Source organism: the organism of the source record quoted next, unplaced genomic scaffold (assembly GCF_019419815.1).
Source record: "Pyrus x bretschneideri cultivar Hongxiangsu unplaced genomic scaffold, Pyrus_bretschneideri_v1 Contig10, whole genome shotgun sequence".
Taxonomy (NCBI): domain Eukaryota; kingdom Viridiplantae; phylum Streptophyta; class Magnoliopsida; order Rosales; family Rosaceae; genus Pyrus; species Pyrus x bretschneideri.
Genome location: NW_025999391.1, coordinates 6424116 through 6451178, shown reverse-complemented (window position 1 = coordinate 6451178; position 27063 = coordinate 6424116). Strand labels below are relative to the sequence as shown.

Sequence of the window (27063 nt, the reverse complement as noted above, 5' to 3'; positions counted from 1 at the left end):
ATTTTTTGTTCTCACACAAATGAAAAACTATAAAATAAATAAAAACCATAAAGTTGATGAAAGTTTAATGAAGATCATTGCATATGATGAAAGCAAGATAATGATTAGTAGGTCCCCATCCGCAAATGGTGATCAATTTGGCAAAGAAAGTGCAGTCAAACACGTGACAATAGGTTCTAAGCCACCTGGAATAGGCGAGGAAGTCCCATGAACGGCAGGAACCACCATCGGCTGAAGATTGTTAAGGGTAAAATTGGATGCTTAAGAAATTATTTTGTTTATGCCAGTATTGTTGGGCTGGTTTGTTATTCGGTCTTATCCTATCCATTAAATAAAGTTAGTACATGATTTTTTTGTTAAACTTCAAAGTATGGAAGCTCTTTTTATTAATTTTTCTTTTTATTAAAGCATCTTGATTGCAAAGATTCAGATCTATATTTATTTGGATCTCAAAAAGGTAGTGGATTAATATATTTTGGTTTCTGCCCCAATGTAAAAACTCAAATCTTAAGACTCGTTTTGAGTCTTATTAAGATTTGAATCCTTGCATCAGAGGAGAAAACACTGGGCTCAGAACTCATATTTGAGTTTTAACAATTTGGTTATGTGCATTGAGATGATTGGACTCAAAACTCAAATATCATGTTCTTGATTAGACTCAAATCTAATATTGTAACCCCTATTTTGGGTCTCAACTTCGCTGAAGATTTATATATGAGATTTTAGTCTTCGGTGCATTGGAGAATCTCATTCTCAAGTCTCAATTTACGATGCATTGGAGATGCTCTTATAAGTGGAAGATCTAATATTCAACTCTTATAGAATCAGTGTTCTAAAAATCGGCCTAGGTGGTGAAGACCCGCTGGGATTTAGGGCAAATCGTTTTAAAAAATCGGTCAGGAGGTAGGCCGCACCTAGGCAATCCTAGGCGGCTTCTAGTCAGTCCTAGGCGGATTTGATTTTTTTTTTTTTTTTAAATTAATTGTGTGCTTTTTTATTTTTTTAGTTTCATGTTGGTATACTTATGGAAATGGTGTACATAATTTGCAAAGGATGGATTGACTACAAGTTCATCCAATTATGAAATGAATTGGAGAACTTTTGAGGGGATACATAAAAAAGAAGAAGAAATAAACTAGAAACAACAACGTTAAATTAATCTATGTCCAATCCAATGCAAGGATCATGAACAAGAAAAATTTAGTCTATCATCCAAGAATACTCCTCATTATGATTATATGCTTAATATTGAACTTGTTGGATGGATGTACTTTGTGTATTATTCTACTTCTATTTTTACATTTTATCATTATTCTATTATCCGTACAAGTATTATTTTTTTATTTTTTTATTTTTTTTATTTAAGTGTAAATAGGCATTTATTTACAAGATATATAATAAATTTACATAAATCCGCCTAGGCCGTCTAGGCGCTAGGCCCTTGTTAGCCGTCCGACTAGCGCCTAACGTATTTTAAAACCTTGTATAGAATATAAGTCTCGAGTTCAATAAAGAATGGAAACTGGTATTGGCACTCCAAAAATCTTATTATGCATTCCTCAAAAGTGCATTTTCTTTCAAAATATATAAAGTTTGGAGTGCAAAATGAGAATTCTGAAGTGTCAATAATAATTCCCTAACTAATTATAATTAATTCGTCTCTCTCAATATCTTTGCATGGAAGGAAAAAAAAATGATACATATTTTCTTCGGGGTGTTGTTATTGGCACTCCAAAAAGTCATTGTGCACAATTTTATGTATTTGAAAACAAAATCCAATTGCAAAGAATGCACAATAATTTTTTTATTTTTTGAAATGCCTATACCATCTCCCATTTTTCTTTAAAAAAATTATAAACACGTACCTTTTAGCCTCTCATGCCCCTTCTTTTAAATTCGCAATTGTGTATCTTAAGTAGAATTTAAACATGAATACACAACCAAAATTTAAGGTCAATTTAACTTCTTTTTCGTTTTTGTTTATTAAAAAAAAACTATATGATTTATATTAAATTCATCTTTATGAGAAATAAAAAGGATTTAAATCCGAAATACAGTGAATTAAAGAAGAAAAAAAATCCTAACCATACAATCCATTACTTATGTTTTTATTGGATTGGTTTGATCAAAGATCACTTTCTAGTGGGACTTATCTTAAAAGAAAAAAAAAGTGGTTTGATCAAAGATGACTCTCAAATGGGACTCATCTTAAACAAAAATTATGTTTGCAAAAAAAAAAGTTCTATTTTCTTTATTGTTGATCATCATTATGTTCTTTTATTCCAAGATTTTTACTCATAGAAATGTTATTTTAACGTATTGAAAAAGAGTGGTGAATTTATTACTGCTAATTCTTTTATTTTGCGTTGTAGAATCTCTTTTACTTTTAACATAAAATTTAAAAAAAAAAAAAAAAGAACAGAAAAAGAAAAAGGTTTTGACCAAATAATGAAAAGGTAAAAGGAGAAAGAATTATATTCGCAGTCTCCACCATGCAGAATTTTTAGATTGGTTTTAGATATTTCGAATCTTTTAATCATTAAATTTAATATTTTTAATAAAATATATAATTAAAATATTCAATACGCGGAAATTTCCTTCTGTCATAAAAACGAATTAAACTTTTTTAATTACAATATTCAATACTTTGTAGAAAATCTCCTTCCGCCATGCACACAAATTATTTTTCGTCATCATCATCGACTTCTCTTTATAAAAAGTAGTGTGCATTGTGGGAGTCGGCCCCACAACATGATTAAGCATTCTATTCATCACTTTCAGAATTGTCGCAATCACATCTCGGAGCACAATAAAATCCGAGTTTCAGATCAGAGGCCGAGACAGAAGCAGAAAGTTTCGGCTTCCGTTTCGGGTTAGTGATGTTCGGGTGCAAGTGCTTCCATTGGAATCAGCTCACAGATTTATTACCACCCGAGCCTGAAGAACCCTTCTCTCTGCCTCATCCCATTCCTCAATGGCCTCCAGGTGTGAAAAATTATACTGCAAAAGCTTTGATCTTTTTCGGATTCTCTTTTTGTTTTTGAAAATTATGATCTGGGTTTTTGTTTTTTTAGATTATCTGATTAGAATTTGGAATTTTTATGGATTTTGGGTTGATGGGTTTGTGGATTCTGCTGAATGCTATCATATGTGGCTATGAAAGTTTGCTTTTTTTGGGTCAATGGATCATGCATTATAGCCGTTATATTTTTTGATAAACTGTAAGTCTCTAAATTTGAAAAGAAAAAGTCTTTTCCTTTTGTTAATTTCTGAAAAGAAGCTGAAATTATTTTATTATTGCAAATATTGATCAGTGATTTTTATGGGAATTAGAGACTTTTATGGTTAGTTTGATTCCTCTGCCAAAGTACTTGCACTTATCAGAACTAAGCATGTCTTCGGAATCATGATGAACCTCCACTGGTTGTTTGAATTTGAGCTGGAGAGCTAAAATGTGATTTTATAATCTATGCGTTTCCAAGGGCCATTGTTCATCATCATCAACCTGTTTTCTGTCTGTATATGTTATTTAGTATGCTCTGGTAAGTTTGTGAACATGCTGATATTCGCGATTTTGTGGTTTGATCATAAATGATTTTGTTCTACTGTGTTGCATTGGTTACTCTGTATTTTAGCGCAAGTGTGGATGTTGTGTGCAAATAGCCTGTTCATTGACCATATGCTTTAGATTGCGGTTCAGTTGTGTTCAACTCGATATGATGCACGGCAGCAAAAGAACCTACCTTTTGGTTAGCATGTCCGTTGTTTAGTCATTCTACTAGGACACTCTTTTTCTCCTTTATTTCCCTTTTGAAGCTTCTCTCCCTTTATAAACGATCTCTTATGCCCTTAATGAGCAGCTTAAGATAGTCTTTTCGCTCAATAAGTTTCTGGTTATATGTTTCTGCCTATATTGTTAGTGAAAGCTTATTCTATTTTTTTAGCACATGATTGCTGATTTCAAAGCTCCAGAAATTCGGGTTTATCTGTTCTTCCTTGCTTGAATAATGAATTACGAGTTAGAAATTCACTTGTTAGTTTGTGCTGCAACATATTTTGAACTTCACCTTATGTTTGGATGCTTTCATCTTTTTTCGGGTGATTAGTGTGCTTGATGTTGTTAATTGTGAGTTTTCTGGATTATGGTGTATTTCTTCTTTGTTTTCTGAATCAAAGCTTTAATTTAAGTAGCTCGTTTCTTTTTGTAGTTTCACATTCACCTATGTTTCAGCTGAGTATTTACGAACATGCAAAATTTTGGAGGTTGTGGAAATTCAGAAAGAATCTTTTCAAGTACGACTAAAGCATTAACGCAAAAAATTTAAAAAATTATCAATGAGAAAAACTGAATGCTTGAGGATTCGTAAATGATTCAGGGATGCATTTATTTATTCGAATGGCAGTTTGGACTACTTTTCTAAATGATTCAGGGATGCATTTTTCTTCTCAGGTGAAGGTTTTGCTTCTGGAAGAATCAATCTCGGAGAAATAGAGGTTTCCAAGATAACCAGATTTGAGTTTATCTGGGCCTGCATCCCATCGGAGGACAAGAAAAAATGTGTTACGTTTTATAAGCCAGCAGGAATACCTGATGGATTCCATAGCATTGGTCATTATTGCCAATCCAAGGATAAACCTTTACACGGTTTTGTTCTTGTGGTTAAAGAGGCAGAGTTTCCAGAAACAATTGATGTTGGGGAGAGTGTCAAGTTGCCGGCTCTCAGAGAGCCACTTGATTACATGTTAGTATGGAGCCCTGATGAGGGGAATGAGGACAATCATGGTGCATATGGTTATTTTTGGCGTCCTCAGCCACCAGAAGGTTACAAAGCAATGGGCTTTTTAGTGACTAACAAGCCTGATAAACCTCGGTTGGATGAAGTGAGGTGCATTCGAGCTGATTTGACTGACAGATGTGAAACTTACCGCCCAGTTCTTAATGCGATTACAAAATTTCTAAATATTCCTTTCCAAGTTTGGACTACAAGACCCCATCATCGGGGAATGATGGGGAAAGGGGTTTCTGCTGGTACATTTTTCTGCTCTAGCGACTCCAACGTTGGAAAGGATTTGCATATTGGATGCTTGAAGAATTTGAATCCGAAGCTACCTGGAATGCCAAATCTTGATCAAATTCATTCGCTTATCCATCATTATGGACCCACCGTATTTTTTCATCCAGAAGAGATTTACTTGCCATCTTCTGTTTCATGGTTTTTCAAAAGTGGAGCGCTCTTGTACAAAACTGGCACGTCGGATGGTGAGGCTATTGATGGTAGTGGCTCAAATTTGCCTGGCGGGGGGTCAAATGATGGGGGGTTTTGGATTGACTTGCCGACTGGTGAACGAAGAGAGATAATAAAACGCGGAAACTTGGAAAGTGCAGAACTTTATGTTCATGTGAAACCGGCTCTTGGTGGGACTTTCACTGACATTGCAATGTGGGTGTTTTGTCCCTTCAATGGACCAGCCACTCTCAAAGTTGGGCCTCTGGACTTCCCTCTTAGCAAGATCGGACAGCATGTTGGTGACTGGGAGCATTTCACACTCCGCATCTGCAACTTTTCTGGAGAGCTCCAGAGCATATACTTCTCGGAGCACAGCGGTGGCAAATGGGTGGATGCATGTGATTTGGAGTACACGGACGGGAACAAAGCCATTGTCTACTCATCCAAAAATGGACATGCGAGCTACCCTTATCCCGGGACTTACCTTCAGGGGTCAGACAAGCTAGGCATCGGAATAAGGAACGATGCTGCTCGCAGCAACTTATCTGTGGATTCAAGCATTCGGTATGAGATTGTTGCAGCCGAGTATCTTGGAGACGGGGTTGTGAGTGAGCCGGATTGGCTGCAGTTTATGAGAGAGTGGGGTCCAACAATAGTGTACAATTCAAGAACTGATCTTGATAAGGTTATCAATGTCTTGCCTGTGGTGTTTAAGCACAGATTGGAGAACATATTTAATAAGCTTCCAGTTGAGCTTTATGGGGAGGAAGGTCCTACTGGACCAAAGGAGAAGAACAATTGGGTGGGAGATGAGAGAAGCTAGGGTTTTGCTTGGTTTGTGAGAGAAAAACCTACCTTCATCAATCACTTGTTGTAAGCCTAAGTTGTAACCCTATGTAACGTATCCATTTTTTTGTGTATAGATATACAATATAATGTATGGTACAAGGCTTTTCGAGAACCTTTTTAGTGATGGAGGGAAACATTTTTGCACTTGGGTTTTTGAGCACTTGATGATACATTACAAGGGACGAGGATCCTCTTCGGATCCTCTTTGTGGAGATCTGGGAATCAATAGTATCCGTTCATCGTATATCGTGTGGTCAGTTTTCGTTAAGTACTATTTATATTCAATTTTAAATAAAACTCAAAATAATTTCTAATCGCACAATGTGCGATAAACAGACATGATTGATTGATTGTCCAAACCCCCACAAAGAGATGATTGATTGATTGTCCAAACCCCCCACAAAGAGGATCCTATTCCTATTATAAGGTTGTGATATTGTCATGAGTGGGGCCGGATTTACAAAAAAAAAAAACACACTGAATAATCCAAAAAATAGGGAGGGTTTGTGTGTGTTTGTGAGAAAGAGTAGGGCCAAAGAAAGGATTCACGTTTTGAATATGTGATAAGTATTAACTGGGCGAGTGACGTCATTAAAATTATAAATTGGTTGCATGAGAAAATCTTTTAAAAAGAAAGGGTCATTTGCCCTATTGAAGTTTTTCTCTACAAGGCCCTTTTTTTGGTTTATCTGGACAAACTCTTGATTTTGTGATAACGTCTTAATTACTTGCCCTATTTTTTCTCATAAGTGACGTCATTAAAACTATAAATTGGTTGCATGAGAAAATATTTTAAAAAGAAAGGGTCATTTGCCCTATTGAAGTTTTTCTCTACAAGGCCCTTTTTTTGGTTTATCCGGACAAACTCTTGATTTTGTGATAACGTCTTAATTACTTGCCCTATTTTTTCTCGTAGTGCTCGAAGACGTAAATTTTAAATATTTCGCTCAATTGATTTGTTTAAAAACAAAAAGCAAACTATGAATCACGGGCCTTTTGACAAAATGGACCTTAGGTCCATATAAACACCGGCCCATATTCTCCACATTTGAGAGGGACCGAACGGTCCAGTCGTGGGGTGCTTGAAACTTGGAAGCAAAGGGCACCACGCGAGCAGTAGAACGAACACACAGCACATACGAAAGAGACGACTAGGACTCAGAGCGAGCGAGCGAGCGAGCAGAGAAAATGCTGTCGAGGAGGTTGGTTTCGTTCCTCAATAGGAGCTCCTCAGCGCCACACTTTTCCAGGTTCAACTTTTATTATATTTTCTCTTCAATTTCTGATCAAATTTTAATTCCCATAGTTTGCCAAAAAGTTGAGTAATCGGTTCACCAAGTTCCCATAACTTTCAATAGCAGCTGTTGCAGCATTACCAGATTTAATTTGCACAAAAATTATGAACTGGGTCGTTGTAGTTTTGGGTTTTTGAGATCATAAAATATGAAATAGTGGATGCAATTTCTTGTTGTTCCGATTAGGATTTGATGGAGTGTGATGTGACTAATGAGATGGGTTTTGTGCAGTTCGGCGGCGAAGACAGTGGACGAAGGGAAGAGCTCGTCTTTCCGTCGAAAGGCGGTGTCTTTTATTCTGATTACCACTACCGGCGGTGTTGCCTTAAGTGCTCTTAATGATCTTGTGATTTATCAAAGCTGCAGCAGGTATTCCTTCCAAGTATATGGGACATTTTTTTCTGTTTTATTTGATGTGATTAATCAGTTTACTCAAATTTGGAACTTGCGTTTATGAACAACGTTGTTTTTTGTGCATTTCGGTTTCTTAATGATTGTCCTTGAAATGGCGGTTTTTTTTTCCATTTTTTGGGTTTGGAAATCGTTTGGATCTATTATATGACTGGTTCTATAAATTAGATCACACGTTTGATAATGTCTTGGTTATATGAATTTACAAATTGTATTTACAGCAATACCTTGTAATGTAGCTTTATGGAAAGCATATAGATTTAAAGTATATTTGTAGAGAGGGCGCAGAAAACTAACCAAGAGGTGATTTACACCATAGTGTGACTTAATCTTGTACATATGCAATGCAGCCGTGGAATATTACTTGCGTGTCAGTATCCTGCTTGTTTGATGTATTCTATTCCCTCGCACTACAGATCATGCCATAATGTCCACGTATGAAGGTGGAAGTTAGGCAGTTTTACTCGCAGAGTTGGTTGTTGATTAGTAGTGATCTGTAGGATGAATGAGGGAAGGAGAGGGAAAATGACAATTTTCTTGGAGAGGTGGGAAGGGGTAATAGAGAGTTCAAGGAACAACCCCAAATCATTTAATGTCCCTGATAAATATTTAATCTAAGGCTTTTTTTCGGTAATCAGTTCTTGTAAACTTTGCAGCAAGGCCATGGAGAAAGCCAGTAAGAACCCATCAATCATAGAGGCTATAGGGGAACCTATTGCAAAGGGCCCATGGTACAATGCTTCGCTTGCAGTAGCTCATAAGCGGCATTCTGTAGCTTGCACGTTTCCTGTGTCTGGACCACGAGGCAAGGGAGTCTTGGAGGTGAAGGCTGTACGTAAAGGAGGTTTGTATTGATTTAAATACAAAAACAGACATATAATTGTATGTGCAAACACACAAGCAAATACACATAAAGACATACATTGTGTGCATGTGCTCTCACACCCGCTTATTTTGGCGTTTGGATACTTACACGCACTTTCATACATTGTCGCTACTTGAATATACATTTAAAACTATAATAATGGTACATGATTTTACATCCAACGACATATAATTGATCAACATTGTTTGTTGATGTGTACTTAAACTCGTTGTCAGTGTTAGATCTTTTCCAAATTGGTTTGTTTGGAACAACCGGGCTATCCCAATTTGTGTATCAGAAGTTTTGTGAAGAGTGCTGAAAAACTAGTTAGACTTTTGTGTTTGATGCTTTAAACTACATTTTACATATATCTCGGGTTTTGATAACTCTTTTAGTACTTTAATGATCGGATTTCTCATTCGCAGATAACACCTGGCTTTCGTATCTCATCCCTCGCGATTGGGACATCCTAATCATGGATGCCCTCGTCCATATTCCTGAAAACGAAGAGAAGCAGCGAACAGTGCGAATTGGTATTTCCGACAGTGCCCCCGGTCCTGCTTGCACGGCATGCACTGGTTGTCCCACTCAAGTATCGGCGAGTCCGAAGAACTGAAGTAACAAACGCATCAGTATGCAAGAGTGTTTGCACTTCTAATTCATCCATCTCATACAAAACTTGGTACAGACTTGTAATAGCAAAGAGACTTCTCACCTGAGTATTTTGTCCAGTTTTTAGTTTTTCAGTTTTTTGGGTGACTGGTGGGAAAGCTCAAAGCTTTCGGTTTTTAGTCTTGGGCCGGGTTTTAGAAAGTGGAGCGGTGGAGAAGAGTTGGGCTGTTGTTTCCTTGTAAAAGCCCATAAATATTTCCCTAGATTTGTTTTTCCTTTTCTTTAATAAGTAACTCGGTGGAATAAAATGTTGAGTTTCAAGAAGGCATACTTTTGCAATTTTTCTTTATTGGTTGTGGAAATCAACGATTAAATCTTGCATATATGAATCCAATGAATACTTGTAACTTAATTTTACATGAAATTTGTATCACTTAGATCAACTTTAATGGTGGGATAAAGCTTAAAGATTTAAGCCAGAAAATTTTAAGTCATAACCTAAAAAATGCTCTTTAATGCATAGGTTTAAAATTTTAGTCCTAGATTCTTAAACAATGATTTTAGCCTATATTTTTTTGGGTAAACTAAAATTTATGTGGATTATCCTATTTTATTTTTATAAAAAATTTAATAAATTTTTTTTTAAATTTTGATAAATAATAAAAATCACACAAATACATGGGTAATGAATGAAATTTGATTTAAATTATTTTAGATTTTGATTTAATTTTGGGTCGTCTAATGACTCTAATCTTTTTTTTTAATACCGCTAGATTCGATCACATTCGTTGGATTATAATAAAAAAAATTAAAAAAAAGGTTTGAAATATGATAATTTGGTAGGTCTAGAATGATTTAAGCCAAGACTATTTTCTTGGGGGTGGGGGATAGTAGCCCAAAAATTTATTTTATCCCCGAGGCTTATTTTAACCCAATGATAGATGATGGTTTGGAGGGATTTAAAGTTTAAATTTTAATTTTTATCCCAACTACAGAAGATGGTCTTAGTAGTACAAGTCGTTGTAGTTGAACCCATTTTTTATGTTAAAAATGTAGAGAGTGTATAAGGTTCAAGTAAGCCAAATATTAACGTGAAGTAAAATACAAATTAATGATGAGTGGTCCATTCATGGAAAAACAAAACTTAAAGTCAAAACATTTGCGTCTTGAATCTTGACATGTACGATGTGGACATGGACTTACAAAATAAAATTGGTGTCCTTTATTTTTATTAATTATAGGTATAAAGTTATATTAAATTATTAACACGTTTGAAGCGCGGGACAAATGTTTCTGTGTAATGTTTTCGGTAAACATAAATTTTCGTTGAAAATAAATAGAAAATCGTATGTGTATTGAGGTATGTATTATATTTAATGTTAAATAAATGAAGACCTGACACATTATTTGATAAAAAAGCTTTTTAAAAAAAAAAAAATATATATATATATATATTTTAGATAAGTACGATATTTATTGATACGATAAAATAGACAGTATAAATAGAGAGTATAGTGCATTAAATAGACCTGATTTTAACCCGGTCAAAGAAAAAAAAAATGTCACATAATAATAATTACAAAGTTATACTATCTTCAAACATAAGATCAACGATTATCTCAAACTTGCCAACGTCTTTGTGCATTACTACAACATTATTATATATCATTGTCCGTAATCATTCCTTAACCCATCTTTAAGTTGATGGAATTGGTTAGTGGAGAAGTTGATCGAATTAAACTTGCCCACATTTACCTTCTTTTCTTCATTTGCCATTATTTAATTTTGGTCGGCAAAATTGCACATCATACTGATTGTGCCTCATATTTAAAAAGACTTCTAAATAAGAGCATCTCAAAAGAGGATGCCAAATTAAAAATGTTATTTTTACTATATATTTATATTATCTCTCTAATAGAGAGAGACACACGCGTGTTATGGGTCCTAATTCTATTAGAGAGATGATACAAATGATGGTACAAATATGTGATAAGTGTAACGTTACTCAATGTTCAATTCTAAGGGGAATATCACATAATAAAATTTGAAAGTAGATAGAAGCTCCAACTGACATGTCAATCCTACATGGATTGGTATAAAAATTATGTGATGCCAATTTTGACGTACAAATTTACTTAGGTACTCACTAAGTAAAATTAAATAACATAAACAAAATGTCATTTGCTAATGGGTGAAAATGATTATTTTTTAAAATAATTCAATGCCAAATTCCAAATGGAATGTCACATAATCAAAATGTCACTAGTTCCATTTTTTAAAGTCCAAGAAAAATTAAATAACATGTCCATTATTTTTTAAAACCATAAAACATGTGTTAGAATATTATTGGATCAAAAAAAAAAATTTGAGTATATAGGGTACTCCCTATTACTAGTGAGTATCTAAGTTTATATTTTGACATATGAGAAAATGTGATGTATATGATTTGGAGTATACAGACCGGGAGCATTTCACACTCCGCATCTGCAACTTTTCTGGAGAGCTCCAGAGCATATACTTCTCGGAGCACAGCGGTGGCAAATGGGTGGATGCATATGATTTGGAGTATACAGACGGGAACAAAGCCATTGTCTACTCATCCAAAAATGGACACGCGAGCTACCCTTATCCCGGGACTTACCTTCAGGGGTCAGACAAGCTAGGCATCGGAATAAGGAACGATGCTGCTCGCAGCAACTTATTTGTGGATTCAAGCATTCGGTATGAGATTGTTGCAGCCGAGTATCTTGGAGACGGGGTTGTGAGTGAGCCGGATTGGCTGCAGTTTATGAGAGAGTGGGGTCCAACAATAGTGTACAATTCAAGAACTGATCTTGATAAGGTTATCAATGTCTTGCCTGTGGTGTTTAAGCACAGATTGGAGAACATATTTAATAAGCTTCCAGTTGAGCTTTATGGGGAGGAAGGTCCTACTGGACCAAAGGAGAAGAACAATTGGGTGGGAGATGAGAGAAGCTAGGGTTTTGCTTGGTTTGTGGGAGAAAAACATACGTTCATCAATCACTTGTTGTAAGCCTAAGTTGTAACCCTATGTAATGCATCCATTTTTTTGTGTATAGATATATACAATATAATGTATGGTACAAGGCTTTTCGAGAACGTTTTTAGTGATGGAGGGAAACATTTTTGCACTTGGGTTTTTGAGCACTTGATGATACATTATAAGGGATGAGGATCCTCTTCGGATCTTCTTTGTGGAGATCTGGGAATCAATTGTGTTCGTTCATCGTACATCTTGCGGTTAGTTTTCGTTAAGTACTATTTATATTCAATTTTAAATAAAACTCAAAATAATTTCTAACCGCATAATGTGCGATAAACGGATACAATTGATTGATTCTCTAGACCCCCACAAAGAGGATCCGGAGAGGATCCTATTCCCATTATAAGGTTGTGACATTGTCACGAGTAGGGCCGGATTTACAAAAAAAAAAAAAAAAAAAACACGCTGAATAATCCAAAAAACGGGGAGAGTTTGTGTGTGTTTGTGAGAAAGAGTAGGGCCAAAGAAAGGATTCACGTTTTGAACATGTGATAAGTATTAACTGGCCAAGTGGCGCCATTAAAACTATAAATTGGTTGCATGAGAAAATCTTTTAAAAAGAAAGGATCATTTGCCCTATTGAAGTTTTTCTCCACAAGCCCTTTTTTTGGTTTATCCGGACAAACTCTTGATTTTGTGATAACGTCTTAGTGACTTGCCCTATTTTCTCTCGTAGTGCTCGAAGACGAAAATTTTTAATATTTCTCTCAATTGATTTGTTTAAAAACAAAAAAGCAAACTGAAAATCACGGGTCTTTTGACAAAATGGACCTTAGGTCCATATAAACACCGGCCCATATTCTCCACATTTGAGAGGGACCGAACGGTCCAGTCGGGGGGGTGCTTGAAACTTGGCAGCAAAGGGCACCACGTGAGCAGTAGAACGAACACACAGAACATACGAAAGAGACGACTAGGACTCAGAGCGAGCAGAGAAAATGCTGTCGAGGAGGTTGGTTTCGTTCCTCAACAGGAGCTCCTCAGCGCCGCACTTTTCCAGGTTCAACTTTTATTATATTTTCTCTTCAATTTCTTATCAAATTTTAATTCCCATAGATTGCCAAAAAGTTGAGTAATCGGTTCACCAAGTTCCCATAACTTTGAATAGCAGCTGTTGCAGCATTACCAGATTTAATTTGCACAAAAATTATGAACTGGGTCGTTGTAGTTTTGGGTTTTTGAGATCATAAAATTTGAAATAATGGATGCAATTTCTTGTTGTTCCGTTTAGGATTTGATGGAGTGTGATGTGACTAATGAGATGGGTTTTGTGCAGTTTGGCGGCGAAGACAGTGGACGAAAGGAAGAGCTCGTCTTTCCGTCGAAGGGCGGTGTCTTTTATTCTGATTACCACCACCGGCGGTGTTGCTTTAAGTGCTCTTAATGATCTTGTGATTTATCAAAGCTGCAGCAGGTATTACTTCCAAGTATATGGGACATTTTTTTTCTGTTTCCATTTGATGTGATTGATCAGTTTACTCAAATTTGGAACCTGCGTTTATGAACAACGTTGTTTTTTGTGCAGTTCGGTTTCTTAATGTTAGGAAGTATTGCTGGTCTGGTCTAATTTATAATCTATGATAGTCCTTGAAAAGGCGGGTTTTTTTTCCTTTTTTTTCGGGTTTGGAAATCGTTTGGATCTGTTATATGACTGGTTCTACAAATTAGATCAGACGCTTGATAATGTCTTGGTTATATGAATTTACAGATTGTGTTTACAGCAATACCTTGTAATGTAGCTTTATAGAAAGTATATAGATTTAAAGTATATTTGTAGAGAGGGCGCGGAAAACTAACCAAGAGGTGATTTACACCATAGTGTGACTTAATCTTGTACATACGCACTGCAGCCCATGGAATATTACTTGCGTGTCAGTATCCTGCTTGTTTGATGTATTCTATTCCCCCGCACACTACAGACCGTGTCATAATGTCCACGTATGAAGGTGGAAGTTAGGCAGTTTTACTCAGAGTTGGTTGTTGATCGGTATTGATCTGTAGGATGAATGAGGGAAGGAGAGGGAAAATGATACTTTTCTTGGAGAGGGCGTAGGGGTTAATAGAGAGTTTAAAGGAACAACCCTAATTCATTTCAATGTCCCTGATATATATTTACTTGAAGGCTTTTTTCGGTAGTCAATTCGGTAATCAATTCTTGTAAACTTTGCAGCAAGGCCATGGAGAAAGCCAGTAAGAACCCAGCAATCATAGAGGCTATAGGGGAACCTATTGCCAAGGGCCCATGGTACAATGCTTCGCTTGCAGTAGCTCATAAGCGGCATTCTGTAGCTTGCACATTTCCTGTGTCTGGACCACGAGGTGTGGGAGTCTTGGAGGTGAAGGCTGTACGTAAAGGAGGTTTGTATTGATTTAAATACAAAAACAGACATATAATTGTATGTGCAAACACACAAGCAAATACACATAAAGACATACATTGTGTGCATGTGCTCTCACACCTGCTTATTTTGGTGTTTGGATATTTTTTGTGCATGTGCTACTTGATTATACATTTAAAACCATAATAATGGTACATGATTTTACATCCAACGCCATATAATTGATCAACATCGTTTGTTGATATGTACTTAAACTCGTTGTCAGTGTTAGATCTTTTCCAAATTGGTTTGTTTGGAAAAACCAGGCTATCCCAATTTGTGTATCAGAAGTTTTGTGAAGAATGTTCAAAAAACTAGCTAGACTTTTGTGTTTGATGCTTTAAACTGCATTTTACATATATCTCGGGTTTTGATAACTCTTTTAATACTTTAATGATTGGATTTCTCATTCGCAGATAACACTTGGCTTTCGTATCTCATCCCTCGCGATTGGGACATCCTAATCATGGATGCCCTCGTCCATATTCCTGAAAACGAAGAGAAGCAGCGAACGGTGCGAATTGGTATTTCCGACAGTGCCCCCGGTCCTGCTTGCACGGCATGCACTGGTTGTCCCACTCAAGTATCGGCGAGTCCGAAGAACTGAAGTAATAAACGCATCAGTATGCAAGAGTGTTTGCACTTGTAAATCATCTATCTCATACAAAACTTGGTACAGAATTGTAATAGCAAAGAGACTTCTCACCTGAGTATTTTGTCCAGTTTTTAGTTTTTCAGTTTTTTGGGTGACCGGTGGGAAAGCTCAAAGCTTTCGGTTTTTTGTCTTGGGCCGGGTTTTAGAAAGTGGAGCGGTAGAGAAGAGTTGGGCTGTTGTTTCCTTGTAAAAGCCCATAAACATTTCCCTAGCTTTGTTTTTCCTCTTCTTTAATAAGTAATTTCGTGGAATAAAATGTTTTAAGTTTCAAGAAGGCATACTTTTGCAATTTTTCTTCATGTACTACAGATTGGTTGTGGAAATCAACGATTAAATCTTGCATATATGAATCTGATGAATACTTGTAATTTAATTTTACATGAAATTTGTATCACTTAGACCAACTTTAATGGTGGGATAAAGCTTAAAAATTTAAGCCAGAAAATTTTAAGTCATAACCTAAAAATTGCTCTTTAATGCATAGGCTTAAAATTTTAGTCTTAGATTCTTAAACAATGATTTTAGCCTATATTTTTTTGGGTAAACTAAAATTTATGTGGATTATCCTAGTTTATTTTTAAAAAAAATTTCATAAAAAAATATTTAAATTCTGATAAATAATAAAAATCACACAAATACATGGGTATTGAATGAAATTTGATTTAAATTATTTTAGATTTTGATTTAATTTTGGGTCGTCTAATGACTCTAATCTTTTTTTTTAATACCGGTAGATTCGATCACATTCGTTGGATTATAATAAAAAAATTAAAAAAAAGGTTTGAAATATGATAATTTGGTAGGTCTAGAATGATTTAAGCCAAGACTATTTTCTTGGGGGTGGGGGATAGTAGCCCAAAAATTTATTTTATCCCTGAGGCTTATTTTAACCCAATGATAGATGATGGTTTGGAGGGATTTAATGTTAAAATTTTAATTTTTATCCCAGCTACAAAAGATGGTCTTAGTAGTACAAGTCGTTGTAGTTGAACCCATTTTTTATGTTAAAAATGTAGAGAGTGTATAAGGTTCAAGTAAGCCAAATATTAACGTGAAGTAAAATACAAATTAATGATGAGTGGTCCATTCATGGAAAAACAAAACTTAAAGTCAAAACATTTGCGTCTTGAATCTTGACATGTACGATGTGGACATGGACTTACAAAATAAAATTGGTGTCCTTTATTTTTATTAATTATAGGTATTAAGTTATATTAAATTATTAACACGTTTGAAGTGCGGGACAAATGTTTCTGTGTAATGTTTTCGGTAAACATAAATTTTTCGTTGAAAATAAATAGAAAATCGTATGTGTATTGAGGTATTTAAATAAATGAAGACCTGACACATTATTTGATAAAAAAGCTTTTTTTTTTTAAATATATATATATATATATATTTTAGATAAGTACGATATTTATTGATACGATAAAATAGACAGTATAAATAGAGAATATAGTGTATTAAATAGACCTGATTTCAACCCAGTCAAAGAAAAAAATAACGTCACGTAATAATAATTATAAAGCTATGCTATCTTCAAACATAAGATCAACGATTATCTCGAACTTGCCAACGTCTTTGTGCATTACTACAACATTATTATATATCATTGTCCGTAATCATTCCTTAACCCATCTTTAAGTTGATGCAATTGATTAGTGGAGAAGTGGATCGAATTAAACATGCCCACATTTACCTTCTTTTCTTCATTTGCCATTATTTAATTTTGGTCGGCAAAATTGCACATCATCCTGATTGTGCCCCATATTTAAAAAGACTTCTAAATAAGAGCATCTCAAAAGAGGATGCTAAATTAAAAATGTTATTTTTACCATGTATTTATATTATCTCTCTAATAGAGAGAGACACACGTGTGTTATGGGCCCTAATTCTATTAGAGAGATTATACAAATGATGGTACAAATATGTGATAAGTGTAACATTACTCGATGTTCAATTCTAAGGGGAATGTCACATAATAAAACTTGAAAGTAGATAGAAGCTCCAATTGATATGTCAATCCTATGTGGATTGGTATAAAAATTATGTGCTGCCAATTTTGACATACAAATTTACTTAGGTACTCACTAAGTAAAATTAAATAACATAAACAAAATGTCATTTGCTAATGGGTGACAATGGTTATTTTTCAAAATAATTCAATGCCAAATTCTAAATGGAATGTCACATAATCAAAATGTCACACGTTCCATTTTTTTAAAGTCCAAGAAAAATTAAATAACATGTCCATTATTTTTTAAAACCATAAAACATATGTTAGAATATTATTGGATCAAAATAAAAAATTGAGTAGATAGGGTACTCCCTATTACTAGTGAGTATCTAAGTTTATATTTTGACATATGAGAAAATGTGATGTCTTATACTTTGTGAATGTTTTGTTGTGGGGGTCCTAATATTGCAATTATAAATCATGAAAATTAGTTGTGATTGATTTAGATTGAAGAGTGAGTCTTACAATTATTAATTTGAATAAGAATCATATTGATTGAAGTAAAAGTAAATTTGACATTACCATATAGGCCTTCAAATTTATATTTGACATATATCTTTTGACATTTTTATTGGAAGAACAACTTGTATTGCACGAGTTCACTATGATGGTGGCGTCTAACGCTAATAATACAAGTACACTTGAAAAAAGAATCAACATATGTCTTTATATTATTGATACGAAACGCAACGTGGTGAACTGGTGATAAACTTGTGTAATGAAAGTCATTTTTCTCTTCAAGATGCTTAAGGTGTCACCATCTCACATTGAATGTCTACCCTATGATTTTTACTCCCTATTTGGACGTGACAATTTAATGCACTGCTTATTAACCTGAAATGAAACAACACGAAAAATAACGAATTTCGAGTCAAAGCTTAACAAGTCAAGTGTCTTATTGGGTTAACCCATTAAGTAAGGGTTGATTCAGCTCTACACGCGAGTAACCCGTTTCAACTCATTAAACTAAAAACATTTGATATTTTGTAGGAATATGATGTATTGAAAATCATATGTATGTGATATGTAGATGTAAACTTGTGGTGCTTAATGAAATTATTGTAGTCTTATTGGTGAATCAAAAAGAACTTACCAATATATATTTTACTATATAGGAATTGGATAATGTTAGGAGTTTAAATTTTTAGATTGATTTTGGAAACTAAAGGACATGGAAATCGATGATTAGTTTATTACTTAAGTGTTGATTAACATGCTCAACTCTATTGGTGACACCTTGTTTAATTTACAAATTTAATTTACCTTAGAATTAGCCTTACGGATTTCTTATAACTTTTTTTATTTCATTATAAGTGCAAATGAGTCTGGTAAGTTAACTCCTGAATTTAAATTGTTGGGTTGGGTTGGGTTTTGAATTCTTAATCCTGTTAAGATAATTCGAGTTCAACGATACGATTTGTTAAAATAACAAGTTGACACGAAAATAAAATAAATACAACAAACACAAATCGCTTGTGGTCTATCCCTCCCGTTAACTGACTGTGTCCCCTCCCTGTATGCCACCGTGTCAACGAGAAAGCACACGTGACAGCCGGCGGACTTATCAACGTTTCACAAAATTTCGGACTTCAAGCCCTGGCGAATCGTGTCACTCCAATCCGCCGCTGGGCCGTCCACATACACTCCGATGTTTCCTTGGTCCCAGGTGTCACAACATACGTGCACACCAAGGACGGGCCCCACGCGGTCCTAATTCCAAACGTTTCGAGACCTGTGATGGGGTGGACCCGGCCTGTCGGCTTGTCGTTTGGAGCGTATGGGTTGTGGGTTCCATTTCTTGTTTGCCTTTCCTACCTGAAGGGCACGGGAATTTCCTCTCTCGGCTCCTTAATGTCTTCTCCTAGTTATCGTCAGATAGAGCGAAAATTTATGCCATCCCCTTTACTCCTGCAATATACGAAGAAGTGCGCCTTATTTTTTTTGATAAATTTTTATTTCTTTATTTTTGAAATATTTGAATTTTTCAAAACTCCATAGAACAGCAATTATATCTTCATTTTTATTCAATTTTCAGAATCGTAATGAATAAATTAAAACGACTCAGACTGAATGATAGCTCATGTTTTGTAAAATGAGAACGAGAAATTGAAAGATAGCGTAGAAGCAAGCAAAGATATTGGTGGAGACGCATAAAGCAGACGGCAGACAGCAGACAGAAAGTGGGTCCTCTCTCCACAATGGGTATGAGTGGAGCCCATCTCTTTCCTTCGTTCTATTTACCACCCACCACCAAAACCAACCTGAAAAGCAAACCCCCATTAACCTAACCTTGCCTCGCGCTCCTCTCCCTTTCCCAAAACCGATCAAACAAAAGCATATAGGATTCTTCTTCGCTCAACTAAATTGAGCACAGTTGCCCGACAAACCTTTGGTTTTGTGTCAAATGTGCAAAGGATCACTGCCCCAAGCAAAACCCACTTCTCCCTTTTCCCAATTTCTGTCTCAATCAATTTCCCCTAACTTCAATTTATCACCAAATTAAACCCTAACCCTTGTCTCCCCTTTTATGCAATCACTCTACCTGCAAATTTTATAAAATCCACCATCTGGGTTCTGATCCTGTGAGCTTTTTTGTTGGATTTGAGGTGGAAAGGAGGAAGCTTTGTTTGTTCAATGGAGACTGGAGGTTCTGCAAGTGGGTCGTTGACTAAGTCAACGCTGTCCAGGGAGGAGAATTTTGCCATGTCTTCTGAGGACTCTTCTACCCCTGAGGAGTCTGGGCTCGAGCTCTGTCTTGGGCTGAGCCTTGGTGGTGGTGGTGGTAAGGGTCAGCAAGGGCAAAGGGGTCAAGTTGCTAGGATCTTGACTGCTAAGGATTTTCCTTCTGTGGGTTTTTCTTCTTCGTCGGCTTCCAAGTCGTCGTCTTCTACTTCTTCGTTGAGCAGTGCTAATGTTGCGGCTGGAACCAAGAGAAGTGCTGATTCTGTGGCTGCTGCTAATGGTGGCAGGTAAGATAATTAAAAAGGATTTTTTTTTTTTTATTTTTTTGTTTTTAATTAATGAGCTCAATTGATTGGTTGTTGGCTCTAGTTTCAGAATTTAATTGGGTTCTCTTATTGCACATCACAAATTATTGTTACCATTTTAGAATTTCCAAGTTTTCTGTACCATGATGTTCTGTTGCAATCTTATTTTCTGCCATTGATTTTATTTTTTCATCTGTTGTTGTCGGATTTAAGAACCTGTGTTTGTATTTGTCAGTTGTTCTGGATGCAAATAACCTCTTCTGCTTGTTTAGCTCAATGCACAAATATCCTTGCTGGATCATTGGTTTACACACAATTATAGTTCTAGATTAAAACAATAGTTGACAAACATTTATACACATGATTGTGTAATTCCGGAGACATTAAATTAGATTTTCTGCTGTTCATTGTTGCTTGAGGTAGTAGGACTTATATAGCGTCCGGTTGTTGAGTTATTTATGTGGAAATATTGTAACCTTGCCGCTTTTTATAAAGTTTTCGGTTTTTCTTTCTTCTCTGAGGGATTGTATCTTTTGTTTGTTGAAGCAGTCAGGTTGTGGGATGGCCTCCTATCAGAGCTTATAGAATGAACAGTTTGGTTCACCAAGCGAAATCTTCATCTGCCGAAGGATCTAACTCAGTAAATGAGAGAAGCGAGTGCAAGACTGGTGCGGGGAAGGTTAACAATGGAGGTCGCAAGACCAATGGAGATGCTAAGGAGATAGGGCAGCAGAGGGGTTCCCTGTTTGTGAAGGTGAATATGGACGGGATTCCTATTGGGCGAAAGGTTAATCTAAATGCACATAGTTCGTATGAAGCCCTAGCACGAAAATTGGAGGATATGTTCCATGGGCCCTCGACACATGGTTAGTCATTTATTGTTCCCAAATCCAGGCAACTTGAATTTTAGTTGTGCACAATGGTCCTTCTGTGGAGCTAGAATTATCTTCCCAAGCTTTCTTGGAATGTCATTTGAATCAAGAAAAATTCCAAATTTGAGTGTATTTTGCCGAAACTATTCCCTTTATGAAATATAATAGTTATTGATATTCTGAATGTGTAAAGTCCATCACTTGAAATCATGGTTTTCACTTGGACAAGATCAAATTTATTTATCTTAGCCGATTAGGGATGTAACTATTTGCCTTTTGACTGATGGTGGTATTATATCTATTAATTAGGTTCAGGTGGTCAGGAGATGGAAGGAGAAACTAGACCCTCAAAGTTGCTGGATGGATCGTTTGAGTTTGCGCTCACTTACGAAGATAAAGATGGAGACTGGATGCTTGTGGGAGACGTTCCTTGGGAGTAAGATTTTTTTTCAATAAACGATGAAGTGTATTGTGCCTGCGTATTACTATAATTGAATTCAGTAGTTATTGGCTTGTTCTACTAGTTCTTATATATGTAGTTCGGTGTTAGTGGAATCCGGTATCTAATGTTTTAAAAGCCATATTGAGCGACATATAAGGTTTTCATGTCGTTGGTTTTGCCTCAGCTTATGTGTTTTTACTTATTTTGCATTCAGGATGTTTCTTGGTACTGTGAAGAGGTTAAGGATTATGAGGACATCTGAGGATAACGGACTCGGTATGTAGGGGTGGCTGTTAATTTTGTCCCTGAAAATCAAATTTGGTCTCCGAAAGCTGCAGTTTCACCCGATGCTAACTCTGTTAATTTTGATTTGCAGCTCCGCTGTTACAGGAAAAGAATGTGAGGCAAAGATGTAAGCCAATCTAGATCCGTTTCTCGTAACATAAGCAAGAAGAGACAACCTATGTTTGAAAGTGTACAAAGGGGGCAAAACCTATAGTAGGAGCATTTTGGAAAGAAGAGGGAGAAGCCGTTGGTTTTCGGGTTCATTTTTGGTGCTGTCGAATGCCATTTTGTTTTATTTTTGTTACGCCTTCTCCGAGAGCGATCTCCCTACCTTTTGAAAACCACAGCCGTCTTAGTTTTCAATGTAATACTGCTATATATATACGTTTGCTTACTTTGGTGAATGTTGTTTTAAGTTGTATATATGGGAACACCCCCAAATGCTTGTCTGTTCAGCAGACGAGCAATTTTCAGTTTCCCCCTTCTTTGCTCTTTACACGTAAGAAGACATCCCTCTGTATTTGCGTCAGCTACGGAAATATATCTCCTTAACATACAAAAAAGCATAAGTTTTTGCACGCGTGTCAAATTGCAATTTGTCAGTAGGAGTCGAGTGAAAAAAATATAAGCTCTCGACTTCATTTTTACTTGGATATATGCTTCTTACACCAGTATGAACCATTTATTACAAACAGTAAATAAATCTCAATCTTACATACAACACGAAAAATGGAAAAATGGAAAAATGGAAAAATCAAAATAATGACAGCCAAAAAGGGGAACTCAAAATTCGGTCCCTAGAGAAGGCCATGTACAGGTGAGGTGCTAAACACAGGCTGGTCTTTGTTAGCTGCTGCATATGCATCGTTGTTGTTGCTGCTGCTCTTTCGCCGGGGCTTCGCCTCTCCGAGCATCGTTATGACATCCCTCATGGAAGGCCTGTCCTTGGGAAGCTTGGCTGTGCAAAGCAATGCTATTTTGAGGACTAAGAGCATCTCTTCTTGAACATGCTTGCAGTTTCCTACACTGGGGTCTAATGCTGCTTCTAAACTTTTGTTGTCCTTAATCTTCCTCCGAATCCATTCCACGACGTCTACTGACTCACCAAGTTCGGGGTCTAATGGCCTCTTTCCTGTTAGAAGCTCCAATAGAACCACGCCGTAGCTGTAGATGTCGATCTTTTCGTCAACCTTCAATGTGTATCCGTATTCTGATCAAAGAACGACAAAGTCACAAACTTGTTAGTAACAAGAAAATTACAGATTAACATGTGAAGTTGAGATGTGAAACTAGAAGGTAGAAACTCACCAGGGGCTATGTAACCGTATGATCCAGCCACCATTGACATTGTCTCGTTTTTCCGAACCATCATCCTTGCCAACCCGAAATCCGCAATCCTTGCGTCGAGGTTTGCATCAAGCAATATGTTATTGGACTTGATGTCTCTATGGATGACTGGTGGGTGACAATCATGGTGGAGATAGGAAAGACCTTGTGCAACTCCAACTGCTATGTTGTACCTTGAAACCCAATCTACAAGCAATCTCCCTGCTTGCTTGCCATGCAAGGTTTCTCCTAAGCTGCCATTGGGCATAAACTCATATATGATCATCAAATTCGTATCATTGTTCAGAAATCCCAACAATCGAACTATGTTTCGATGCCTTAGCCTTCCCAACAGATTCACTTCCCCAACTAGATCGTCACTGCTTCCTGTTTCGATGTCTATTGCCGGTCTCCACAATTTTTTAACTGCCACAACTGTGTTTGATCTTGATATCTCTGCCTTGTACACAACCCCGGTGGCTCCCATTCCGATCACATTTGACTCCTTCACACAAGCCAGGATGTCAGTACTTGTGAAACCAAGCCTCTGGAATGCCATCAGTCTCCATGGCCACTCTCCATTGCCAACTTCGAAACTGTCTCCGAAGCAACTCCCATTCAAGTACCACCTCTCGTATAGAGTTCGAGCACTGAAAAGTGCGAGTCCAACTGCTAAAACTGATGAGATCCCAATCACCCATCCTGAAACAATGTTCCTTGTGTGCACATTCCTATGCCTCGATGCCGGCACTGGATTTCGCATGCACGGAGGGAGGACACTGCCACAGAGTCCGGCATTGCCCACAAGATCACTCGGGTTTATTCTTCTCAGCACACCATTTTCTGGGACAGGACCCTCTAGCTTGTTGAATGAGACATTGAGCGTCTCCAAGGCTGGTGAGATTCCGAAATTTTCGGGTATGCCGCCAGTGAGAGAGTTGTTGGACAGATCAAGAATGGACAATGTGGGCATCATGGCAATTGATTTTGGGATGTCTCCGGTCAATAGGTTATTCCTCAGATTCAAGCTTACTAATCTCTCACACGAAGCAATGCTTGCTGGGATGCTTCCTGAGAGATGGTTTGATGAGAGATCAAGCACTGAAAGTGAAGGGCTGTCCTGGAATTGATCCGGGATTTTGCCGACCAATTCATTATTCGAGGCCATCAGGGTTTGCAAGCTTGGAGCAGAGAGAATGGTGGAAGGCAGAGAAGAATGGAGGCGGTTTCGAGAGACATCAATGAAAGAGAGTGAAGTAGAAGAGGAAAGATCATCTGGGATTGCACCAGTGAGATTGTTGTTTGCTAATTCTAACCTCTGAAGCCTCTCAAGCTTGCCAAGCCCAACCGGGATTGTTCCGGAAAGAAAATTGTTCTGCATTCGAACACGAACAAGCGAAAGGCACGTGGATAGGCTCGCCGGAATTGGACCTGTAAAGCCATTGTTGAAGAGGATGAGCTTGGTTAGGTTGCCCTTGTTGCACAATGTGGATGGAAGCTCACCGGAAAATGAGTTGGATGAGATGTCCAACCACTGCAATGGGGCATTTTTGCCAAGATCACTAGGCAAAGGACCTGAAAACGAATTGTTCCATAGCTCAAGAACACTTAACTGACTCAAACTTCCAATTCCGAATGGAACTGAACCTGACAGCTGATTACACATCACATTCAAAAGCTGCAAATTCTTCAGCTCCCCAATCCCAGCTGGGATTTCCCCCGATAGCATATTATCAGAGAGATCCAGCAATTTCAACGAAGAAATGGCGCCAATTTCAGCTGGAATTTTGCCTTCAAAATTGTTCTTGTACAAGAACACAGTCTCAAGAAACTGAAGCCTCCCCAGCTCAGCTGGAATCTCACCACTAAGATTCCCAACTGCCAAATCAAGATACTTGAGGTTGGTAAGATTCCCAAACTCCATTGGAATACCACCTTCAAACTCATTGTACCCAAGGATCATAGCTTCCAATGAGGACAGCTCTCCAAGCTCAGCGGGGATTTCCCCAGTGAGATTGTTGCCGGAAAGCCCAAGAAACTTGAGCTTCTGCAAGTTCTTGAATGACTTTGGAATCGAGCCCCCGAAAAAGTTCCCTCTGAGGTCCAGAGTCTCCAGCATTGTGGCATTGCCGAGATCCTGAGGAAGAAAACCCGAGAAATTGTTACTTGAAGCGTTGAGTTCCGTCAATCCTCCAGCTCTTCCGAATCCCCTGGGAAACTCACCAACAAGTGAGTTTTGACTCACATCAAAAGTTTTCAATGCTGTGAGATTTGAGATGGATTTTGGCAGTGATGAGGAGAAGCCACTGCAGCAGAGATTGAGAGAAGTGAGGCTTTGGAGACGTTGGATGTCGCCGGATATAGGGCCGCTGAGGTTCATGTGGGAGAGATCAAGCTTCTCTACATGCCCCTCCGTGTTGCACCATACGCCTGTCCAATTGCAGTGAGCTCCATTTTCCGGTAAGTTCCAGTCTTTGAGGCTGTTTAGTGGATCAACGAGGCCTGCTTTCATCGAAAGAAGTGCAGAAACTTCGTCATTGGCCACAGCTGCAATGCCAAATGAAGAACAGCACAAAAATAAGAAGATCAGCAGTTGGGTTTTGCTCAACTGCATCTTGTTCTGCTTATTGGGTTTTGTCTTTTGCCACGAGTGGTATCGGGGGAGGGCGGAATTCGAAGACAGGAGCTCGAGTGCGATGGTAAACGCTCGTAACCATGCTATTCTCTCTGGCTTTCCACCATTTTCAGTCTCGGAAACTGATAGAGAGAGAAGGTGAGAGAGTGTAACCAACTGTAGTTGAATGAGGGAGTAGTGGAAGGAAGAAGATTGGTTAATGTATATGTGATGGTATATAATAAACAAATGAATAATTAGTGAATAATTGGTATATAATAAACAAATGAATAATTAGTGAATAACTGGGGTGGATTAGTTTGTAATAAGATGAGGGGCTCGTAAGATCTTGGGGACTGCAACAGGCTGTTAACTGCAAGTAATGACGGGGAAGGGTTTGGACTTATTGGAAGTTTGTCCGACACCATACATGGGAGGGAGAATTTGGTGAATACCCCTACCCTACCCCTCTCTCTCTCTCTCTCTCATGCAGTGCGACTGTTCTTACTCTTATTTTCGGATAATGCTACGTAGAGACCAAATTTGCAAACTATTTGATATCTCATTAATAAAAATATGTTAATCAACATTTAAGTAATAATTTAATCGTCAACAACCACGTCATATAGTTCATGAAATTTGATCTACGTTCTCCCAAGCATTATTTCTTATTATTATCTGTTATATCATATTTGGTCAACTTGAGAGAGTAGAGTAGAGTAGAGTAGAGTAGTTAATCATAAACACACAATAAAAATGTTTCCTTTCCCCTTGATTCTTTGTCTGATCTAAGTAATTACTTCGTAATAAAACTAGCGAGATTAAACAGTAGGACTGTTTTCCCCCTTGATTCTAGTAGGACTGTTTACCCAATTGAGCTTAACTCTTGCTCATCCCATGCCTTTCCTTTCAATCAGTTTATTTATGAATGGATTTTGCTAGTGATAAATGTTTACGTGCAAGTGGATGACTTTCAGTTATTGATACATAGTATTGTGAAACCCAAAAGTATCAATGGGTGAGGATCATTCACATGCCTATGGACGCTCTCTTTAATATTGCTCTTTATAAAAATATTTGAAAATATTAACTTTCATTATATTATGCGTGGACGATTCTACCTGTAAGATATTGATGATTAAAAGTTATTCATACAAATATGT

The 27063-nt window shown here is 37.0% G+C and overlaps 5 protein-coding genes across 6 annotated transcripts; 4 read left to right on the top strand and 1 right to left on the bottom strand.

Moving 5' to 3' along the window:
- Positions 1-2704: 2704 nt before the first annotated feature.
- LOC103959833 lies at positions 2705-6189 on the top strand. Its single transcript, XM_009372204.3, has 2 exons — positions 2705-2985; positions 4451-6189. Exons 1-2 carry the CDS (start codon positions 2880-2882, stop codon positions 6049-6051), a joined length of 1707 nt encoding a protein of 568 aa, XP_009370479.2. The 5' UTR covers positions 2705-2879; the 3' UTR covers positions 6052-6189.
- Positions 6190-7151: 962 nt separating this feature from the next.
- On the top strand, positions 7152-9584 carry LOC125469797. The gene is made up of 4 exons (XM_048567664.1): positions 7152-7327; positions 7604-7741; positions 8440-8627; positions 9074-9584. Exons 1-4 carry the CDS (start codon positions 7266-7268, stop codon positions 9262-9264), a joined length of 579 nt encoding a protein of 192 aa, XP_048423621.1. The 5' UTR covers positions 7152-7265; the 3' UTR covers positions 9265-9584.
- Positions 9585-13114: 3530 nt separating this feature from the next.
- LOC103959843 lies at positions 13115-15631 on the top strand. The gene is made up of 4 exons (XM_009372215.3): positions 13115-13324; positions 13601-13738; positions 14495-14682; positions 15119-15631. Exons 1-4 carry the CDS (start codon positions 13263-13265, stop codon positions 15307-15309), a joined length of 579 nt encoding a protein of 192 aa, XP_009370490.1. The 5' UTR covers positions 13115-13262; the 3' UTR covers positions 15310-15631.
- A 3980-nt stretch (positions 15632-19611) lies between these two features.
- Positions 19612-22433, top strand: LOC103959853 (auxin-responsive protein IAA11). 2 transcript variants are annotated; one of them, XM_048567651.1, is made up of 5 exons: positions 19612-20343; positions 20908-21227; positions 21543-21669; positions 21890-21951; positions 22052-22433. In XM_048567651.1, exons 1-5 carry the CDS (start codon positions 20009-20011, stop codon positions 22099-22101), a joined length of 894 nt encoding a protein of 297 aa, XP_048423608.1. In that variant the 5' UTR covers positions 19612-20008; the 3' UTR covers positions 22102-22433. The 2 variants fall into 2 exon arrangements, with proteins under 2 accessions (XP_048423608.1, XP_009370498.1); XM_009372223.3 differs by having other exon boundaries at positions 19617-20343; positions 20911-21227.
- Positions 22434-22597: 164 nt separating this feature from the next.
- On the bottom strand, positions 22598-26194 carry LOC103961330 (MDIS1-interacting receptor like kinase 1-like; the record flags this gene model as incomplete). The annotated part of the gene is made up of 2 exons (XM_048591354.1): positions 22598-23170; positions 23269-26194. Coding segments are annotated over 2 exons (3339 nt in total), but the record flags the coding sequence as incomplete, so codon positions are not given.
- Positions 26195-27063: the final 869 nt, after the last annotated feature.